Source organism: Chelon labrosus, assembly GCF_963514085.1.
Source record: "Chelon labrosus genome assembly, chromosome: 4".
Lineage (NCBI taxonomy): Eukaryota > Metazoa > Chordata > Actinopteri > Mugiliformes > Mugilidae > Chelon > Chelon labrosus.
Window position 1 is genome coordinate 24,742,920 of NC_140340.1, and position 9,176 is coordinate 24,752,095.

The 9,176-nt window shown below is 43.0% G+C and overlaps 1 protein-coding gene across 1 annotated transcript; it reads right to left on the reverse strand.

Annotated features, from left to right (window-relative positions):
- Positions 1-3,230: 3,230 nt before the first annotated feature.
- fam83d (family with sequence similarity 83 member D) lies at positions 3,231-7,903 on the reverse strand. Its single transcript, XM_084543033.1, has 4 exons — positions 6,503-7,903; positions 4,841-5,008; positions 4,621-4,745; positions 3,231-4,506 (listed from the first exon to the last, which is right to left on the reverse strand). Exons 1-4 carry the CDS (start codon positions 6,986-6,988, stop codon positions 3,615-3,617), a joined length of 1,671 nt encoding a protein of 556 aa, XP_084399159.1. The 5' UTR covers positions 6,989-7,903; the 3' UTR covers positions 3,231-3,614.
- Between the last annotated feature and the right edge of the window lie 1,273 nt (positions 7,904-9,176).

Below are 9,176 nucleotides of genomic sequence, written 5' to 3' on the forward strand. Positions count from 1 at the left end.
TCGTCCTGATCTATTTTGTCCTGTGGGACCCTGCGGGGCTGTGAGGAGGACGGGGGGGGGCTGTTAATGTAAAAAACTGCTGGCACACTACAACACACTCTGGCCTTCAAAGCCGCATTTTTTTAATACACAAAAAAAAAAAAATCACATTTTGCATCCTTTAGTTTTTCAGCATGTACACTAAAAAAAATAATCGCTAAAAAAAAGTGTTAGTTTAAAAGTTGTTTTTTGATGGCGCACAATAGCTTGAGCGTGCTGACTAACTGGATTAGAGCTTAACACAATATTTAGTAGGATATAATGTTACACCTTCTGTCAGACATGCTGACATCCACAAGGATTTTACCCAGCATGCAGCAGGAGAGGTTCTGCCACTACAGTCCTCCAGGGATCATAAGTGACCTGAAGAGGACATCAGACAGTGCCGCTTTGTGTCTGTTTATGCGAAGTCCACGTTTATTTGAACATATTTGATTACAGTATGAGGCAGCCACCAGAATTATGGCGAAGGACAGACAAATACATCTCGAATCTAACCGTGACAATTTATCTTTTTGATAAGAGAGACTATGTTCCATTGTATTGTAAGAAATGAACCTTTGGTGTTTTCTGAAGAGCCAGCATTCTGTGTAAGGGGAACAGAGCAGGACAATGAAGCAGTCAGCAGGTTTTAGCAAAGGGCAGGGCTCTCTCTGGTGGCGGAGCAGTGCTAGTGTTACAGCTGATGTTCATCACAAGTAGAAATGTGTTCAAATAGGCACTTTCAATTAAAAGAAAAACTGTTAAAACCTAAATCATAGCTATAGTTTTTTAATTGTCCCCTGTCCCAATACACAAGCCTCTCTGTTTACCAGTGAGCCGAGCCTAATGCCAAGGGTGCAGACTGTTGTGTTGTGGATCCCCCACTGCTTCCTTGATTACAGCCAGTGGTTGCTTTGCAGCAGCCAATTAAAATCAAATACCATTCTCTCACATATTACCGCCATTGTATTTACTTGTAGATCAATTCCCTTCAGCTGCGCCATTTTACATAATGAATGCGAAGGCTTTTGATGTGTTCGCCTGGTAGGAGATGCACACACCACAGGAGGAGCTGCTGGAAAGTCTGCTGTTCTTACCTTATTGCCGTGTAATAGTTTGAAGTGCCGGCTGTATTAAGTCTGAATGGTAATAACGTGGCATACTGTTGGTGGTTAACATTTGCAGTGAAATTCATTAGTAAAGTTGGGATAATAACAATAATATAATATAATACAATTAAATCATTAATGGATATTAGGTGAGCCATCTTTGCCACTAGCAGGAAATGCATTCATCTGTGATAAAAGATTACAATACATCTCTTCGATAAAATGACATAACCAAGTGTTCTTGAAGTATGAGCACTTACAATGAAAAATAAAATCAAGTAGTGCTTAAGTAGCCATTCAGGGGGTACACCCGGTATAGTTTAGGCAGTTATTTATGGTATTTTTTTTATGGTTTTTTTAGTGGTATTGCACAGGTCATAAATTTAAAATAAAGGTACTTGTGTTCTGATAGGATTTATGTTTGAGGTTTTACATTTAAAAAATGTTAACACTGTTTAGACTCTAGATCCTTAATTGTGCATAATGGCGTCTATCAATATCTTCTTGGTATATAATACTATCTAATATAATACTGAGATGGAGTTTCATTTAACAGCGTTATATTTCCATTTCAGTAGTATTTTTCATATGTCATCAGTTGACTTCAATCTTTTTTCTTGTGTATTGCATGACTGCCCTTTCATCTATTTATCAGGCAAGCTATCCACTTTAGCAGCTTTCATTTTTGGATGTTATTTGTATTGATTCAATAAATGATGATATAATACATTATTTACATGTTAAATAATAATTTATAAAATAAATGCAACTGTACAATGAAAAAAATAAAGTACTTAAGTAATGTTCAAATACTTAAAATTGTATTATAGTAGTTGAGTAAAAGGTAGTTATTTTATATATATACCATGCCATATATACCATATATATATATACACACACACACACACACACACACACACACACATATATATATATATATATATATATATATATATAGTAATTTATAGGTGGTAAAAAATAAGCACATTATGTTATGTCACATCATACTCCATTATTCAATTTAATTCAATTCAATTTGATTTATATAGCGTCAATAACAATACAAATTGTCTCAAGACGCTTTACAACTTCCGGTCTGAAACCCGGCCTGAACCCCCAGAGCAAGCCTATTATGTTCGGATTATCTGTATCTCTCTAAAACTCTGTGTGTGACTGCAGTGTTTGCTTTAAAACACGATGCCAGAAAAGTCTGTTTCCTACATTTAAACCTGCAAGAACGAAAAGGACTTGTCTTGAGCTGTAAACAGTCTTTTTATCATTTACTAACTCCTGCTCTCCACCATGAGCTGAAACCTCATCCAACAGGTCTCAGTCCTGTGGGAATAAAGCTGTACATCGTGTTATGGAAGTTACACCCCATATCCTCAGTGTAGTTAAACATTAGTCACGTAACGCCCAGAGTGAGTAATACATTTACAACTGAGGGACTCTGAGCACACTTCACACGACACTGATGTGTTTTGAGATGTGTTTACAGAAGGACCTTTGTGTTGAAGTGTGAGATATGAATACTGAAATGTTGTTTGTGGAGCACATTGCTTCCATGTGCAGTCAGAATTCAATTTACAGAGCGACTCAGGATAACTCTGTGTAGACTGCCGTCCTCTGTTGGTTGACTGGATAACAAATGCATAACAAAGCCTTTTTTTCCAGTTAAATGAAAAGACTGTCTGTGGAAAATGAATCTAAAATCTAATATCACGGCAAGGAGTGGACAGTTATGAAATCCCACCTGTGTGAGTAAAGCAGTGTGTATTTAAGATTCATTCTAATCTAGGTTTGTAATCTGTAACAGAGCTCCTTCTCCAAACTCACCCTGGACAGCAACTGTGATTGGCGGCGTAATCAGCAAAGGTGCCAGTATCACAGATGCCTCCTCTCCACTAATTGCATGAAGGCACTGCAGTGCGTAAGACGCAGGTGCTCATTCTCTTTGTGAAGTCACTTTGGCGTGGTTTGCTTCCTTGTTTATCCTGGAACTTCTGAGCAAATATTTTATGAGCTGCAATTTAAACTACAATGAGATTAACAGGAAAAACAAAGGGTGCGTGAGCACGAAATGTGAAAACAAGGCAGTAATATAGCAAAATACTACTTTATTTAATTGCAAGGCACAGCTGAGAGCCAGATGCTCTCAAGAATGATGTTCCCATGTAGTAACATCAGCCAAATCAGCAGATATTATCCAGTCTTAACCACCTCAGCTGATGATATTCATTGCACTGGAATGGTCAAAAAGATCATTATTGCACCGTGTCTCTGGTTAAAGTTTCTGGAAGACGTTAATGACAATTCCAATTGCCTACCTCTACAGAACACGGGATGAAAAGGACAAAAGTGAGCACTGCAGAAAATCTGACAAAAAAACAAATCTGAAATTCTACTGCATAAGCCAAAACCATTGATTCAGAACAGAGAAACTTTGAAGCACAATACCCCATCACCAAAATCGTTGAAGACAAACTAGTGTACACATCTGGCTCTTGGCCATGTGCCCACGCCCGCACTTTCAACAGGCAGTCTGGGATTGGGTTCCTGCGTAGAGTCATTGTGTATCCTCTGCCTGCTGTGACCGCCAAGCCCCTGAGTCATGTTGGTGACGTCCGCCAGGTTTCGCCTCTCGGACAGGGCGGTCACCATGTGTTCCAGTTTGGAGCGGATGGTTGAGTAGTGGTACTGGCGCTCTTTGGTCAGCTTGTGGAAGCAGTCCTTTAAAGTGGTGTCTGGAGCTGCATGTGTGGGCAGACTCTGCCTGGAAGGCACCGAGGATGGAGAGATGTCCTGCTTTGGACTGTTTGTAGGTGTAGCAGGACTGGCAAGTTGGCTGAGCTGGACGTCAGTCTGGGTGTCGCTGTCCGTCACTGACCAGCTGGTCTGAGTGGAGACATGGCAGCAGATGGTACTGAGGGCGACCGGTTCTTTCTCTGCTTGAAGCTCTGCAGGGAGACACTGAGTCGTGCAACCAGCTAGGATCTCCTCCTGCAGGTGCTGCTGCTCCGCCCAGTCCCCATTTATTGTAGAGGAGTCGGACCCAGGGTTTGCTTTGTGACGGATCGGAGAAGAGGGTTCACAAGGAGGCTGTGCTGTTAGTGTTTGGGGCTTACGGCTGGGCGTGCTGGTCAAACACACCGACCCCACAGGCTTCTCTCTAGCCAGGCGAGGGGAGGAGATATCTGAGTGTTTGACAGTGAGGTGCTCATAGATGGCACTGTTACGGACACTTGGAGGTCCGCGGGTGTTAATGGGCAGAGACTGGGCGTAAAGGATTCTGAACTCCTCATCAAATTTCTCTGTAATCTGACCAGAGAGCTCAATCAGGTTGCTGCTGTTCAGTTTGCCATCAGTCCAGTTGAACCTGAACAGGAATGAGACCAAACAACATGCATGACTTAAAGTAAGCAGCCTATTATTACACAAAGGCAGCTGGTAAAGCAAATAAAGCATTTGTCTTTGCTTAAAAGGTTCTCACCTGTAGGAACCTGTAGCCACCCTATTTCCATCAATCAGCATGAAGCTCTCATGAACATTCCCAGTAATCCTTGCTCCAGACCTCATGTAGTATGTCGTACCAGTTATGGTTCTCACTCTCATTTGCTGTAAGGATTAAGGACATATTTTACTATGGTGCCATCAGATGTGCATGTTGTGCACACAGAGCCACACCCAGCTTAACTGAACCAACCACATACCTGAAGGTCATCAAGGCGAACGCCAACATTTCTGCACATCTTGAGGAAAGCGGGAGCACATGATTGGTCGAGCAGGATGTAGACAGGGACTCTGCGATGGGAGCATGCCTCCTGAAGATCCTTAAAGATATCCAGGTCTGTCAGGGAGTCCGTAACTATGGCAATCACCTGCAGTGGAAAATTGCAGAGGTAATATAATAGAATTCCTTTTAGGGCTGCAGCCGTGCTCCCCCAGATGTAGCACATGATTGTGTTTTCATTATTATCAAATACAAGGCCTTATTCAAACAGAGCTGCGAATTTCTGTCAGACTCACTCTCTGTATGTGTGTGCTGATGAGCTTTCTATTGACTGTGGTCTGTTACCATGGCAATCGGCGGTAACGCTTGGTCAACAAACAAATGACTTTTATACAGGAGACAAGTAGGTGCACCCTAGGGTTTGCCTCCATTTTCCTGAGCTTTGTTTTTGCACTGAGAATTCTCTTTTTTCGCGAGGAGGAATGGAATTTCACATGCTGTGGTAAAGGTTGCGTGTCAGGGATTAGACACGGATGTTTACATAGCTTAGATTTATTGTTTCAAACTGCCGTTATCCACATGCAGCTTTCTGAAGAGTACCACGCCTTATTTGGATGATGGCGTGTAGATGATTGTTTTGAAGAGGACGAGTAAAACTGAGTTAAAAATTCACAGAAATACGTGAGCGGGCTGTTGCTTTGAGCTGCAGCAGCAGCATATGAACACAGTGTGTTGTTACAGTGACTGGCTTCTTTGTACAATAAAGACTGTGTGCAGTGACTGGTTTAACATTACAAAAGAACAAAAGGCCTTACAGTTAGACTTGGATTACGTCTCAACAGCTCGCAGGCAACACTAGGTATACCTCGCATCATTTTAGCCGTAATCCAGAGAAGAAATGCAGTGTTTTTAAAAAAAAAATCTAATGAAAGAGGGAATGCAGCTCTCATAGAGCGGAGCAAAGCAAGTTGAGGCACATCTGGTACGCAGGTTCCTCACAGGCCTGAGGTGCTGTTTGCAGCCGCAGACTGCCTTCGTGCTCTTCATCCTGGAACATCTTTCTTTTCTTTTTTTTTTTTTTTTCAAAACTAGAGGCTGGACTGAGAGCTCATCACAATGAACATTCACGCTCTGTTTCCGTTTGCTTTTCTATTCTTTCTTTTTTATGCTTTTGGTCAGTGATTTCTGCTGATTATGATTTCAAAAACCTAAACTTCTAAAATTTTGACTGATCAAGGAAATTCCACAGGGACAATATGACAGATATTTTAAGTTTTTTAGCGGTTTTAGAGAGAGTGTGTTTTCCCTCCAAAATAATTTTAATGCGGAACAACATGTACACTATTATTCCTTGGTGGGGGATAAGGCCTAGTTGATGTGAAATATAACAGACAACCCAAATAAAAGTCCTGTTAGGGAACTATTACAAAAAGCTACTCTGATTTTATCACTGTAGTATTTAGAAAGGGAATAAAATACAGTGTTACATATGAATAACACAATGTTTAGAAAGGTGGAATAGATGATAGACTACAATGTGTGAAATACTGACATACTATGGAAGCAGCTGTTTGTAGGAGAGTGACTTTAAAGGTAATCAGTCAGTAACTTATAGTCAAGTTCTTGTTTTCTTTGTGTATACCTCTCTGGCACTTTTGATCATGCGCCTCGCAGCCTCCTTGCAGCTGTAAATGCATTCGCCGTAGCTGGGCTGGAAGTGCGCCACGGCCCGTGTGACCCCCCGGTAGGACCCCGCGGTGAAGGCGGGCCATCCGATCTCCAGCAGCGGTGGCTCCACGTCTGACACTTCGGGGAAATACGTGACGGAGGAGCAGTCCAGGGAGCTGCCGAGCGACTGCTCCAGCGTCTGATCCTCCCCGTGGAGAGACAGGCACCTCGGGGCCACGGCGGCGGTCCGGATCCGCTGGATCTCATCGTCGGACAGGAAGTTGGGGATCCTCTCTTTCCTGAGGAAGTCCAGAAAGTCGTCGGGCCCCCCAGACAGCAGCTCCTCCAGAGCCAACCGGTGCCTCTCGTTGTACACCTCCTGAACGTTAGGCTGATCGGCCCCGGCGTGTTTTGGAGCCATCCTCAGAGGTGAGTCCTCCAGGCACTGCGACAGGGCCATTGCTGCGGTTCCCCACTTCCCTTCAATCAGACTAGGCGTCGCAGCGGGCAGGTAACGTTTCGACCTACAGGAGGAAGATTTTGTATTTTGTTGTTTCCCTCCGTTCCTGTCCGTCGTGGCTCCGTATTGGCTCTACAGCTAGAGCGGCGTCTCCGGGCTCGTCGAACCAGGCTGTCAGTCTAATGTAAACCCGGTCCCATTGGCTCGTTTGGAGGAAAACAAGCCTCCTGTACATCCCACGGTACTTCCCTCCGCCCTGCCCCGATCCGGTTACACGGCAGAGCAGAGAACAGCGAGGAGCAGAGAGCTCTCACTCTGACGGATTTTCACGAAACCACAGACGTCAGGATTCCTCGACAACCCCACCTCGTACTAGAAACAAACTCCCCCTTTGTTTTAAGAACTGATGCTTCTGTCAAGAGATTTTCCTCACTTTTAGCAATCGTCTGTCACGCAGCTTGTTTGTTTGACCTGGGTCTTTTTTTTTCTTCCAAAAAGCAATGTTGTATAATTCGCCTTTTTTCTAAAACGCTTTACTCAGTAAGCACACTGTAATTCGCTGTTTAAATGTTCCAAAATAACAATGTAAAACAGCTTCATTGACCATGTATAAATGCACACACACATAAGGGAATTTGCTCCCTGCATTTATCCCGAACACACAGAGTATAGTGAGCAGACTTGGAGCAGTGGGCAGGAACAATAAAAGTTGTGTCGTTATTTATAGAAGTGTTCTGTTTTTAACAACAAAATAAAAGTCAGAAGACATGTTTGGTTTAGTCATAAGGTTCGATTCACATTAAACTAATTTACTTTGCCACAAGGCCGAAAAGGTCCAGAAGAGCAGTGCCTCAGTTCCCCACCACTTCACCACCACCGCGCATGTCTGAAAATAATTTAGCCTACAGCTATACATACTAATGCTGCACTGAATAACTGCAGATCAGGACATGCCTATTCATCTTAGACCATGCACAGCTACGCGTCTCGTTCCTGCAGCCTGGAACCATCGCTTGGGTTTTTGTTTTATCACTGGGTGATTCATCTTGTCAATAGACGATCTGGTTATTTCCTGACTGTACACACAGCAACAGTCAACGTTTGAACCCTGTCAGGACAAGAGAATCCATGCTCTGTAAATACTGGATGCATGCATCGAACGATTTCACAGTTTGTGGTTTTATACCATTAAAGCAGACACTGGCGCTACATATGCTGCATGTACTGTGAACTTCGGGCTATACACCGCCCCCCTCCACCTGTTACACGTACATATACACGTAATGAATCATGTCGAAATCCCTAATGTTGCTGTGATATTTTTAACTAGGCATAATGTGCCTCTAGTACTCAGTGGCTTTAGAGTGACCTTATCATACTTCTATCATGCTATTTTAGTACTGTGAATATATACGACTATCCATGTTGATGTGAATCCATGATATATTTTGTAATATCCAGTATATTTATGTATTCCTTCACTTGTTTATATTAGACCTTTATTTTATACTTTGAGTTTTCTTGAGGCCAGTGCGCTTCCCAGTATGCGATTTTACGCACACAAGGCCAACAAGGTCAGTGGTTCACGCCTCACAAATCCCTTTGTACACGACGACGCACAACTTGCACTGATAGCTACTTTTCATTCAAGTAAAATGCGTTCTTGTCTTTGAGCCTTAAAACGGACATGAACAACTAGGCTACAGTGGATGTGCATCTACGTAAATTGCTCTCCAACTGTTATGTGTGTGCGTAAATGTCTATTTTAAGCCGGTAGGCTAATAGGCCTGAGCTTTAAATGACAAGTCCCACAACGATTAATATTCATAGTAGCCCATCAAGAGTTTTTTTTCTGAAGACGACAGCCATTTATTGAAAAAGCATGTGGCCTAATTAAAAGGACCGTTTTGGTGATGAAGCTCACTGAAACGGCAAGTCGCTGAACTCCTGTCAACTTGCAAAATTACACACAAATTACAATGCGTGTTCAGCCCGCTCCGCGGCGCCTTTCTAGCCATGTGTAACCCAGTCTGATGGGGCACTGCCATGCCCCTATAACGACATACCCAAATGTGCACTGGGCTCGGTATACGTACCCTCCTCCCCCTTCTACAGGCACACACGCGCACGCACACACACATATCCCCATCTCATCCCCGCCCCTCTCCAAATTTTTAGATGAAAGGGC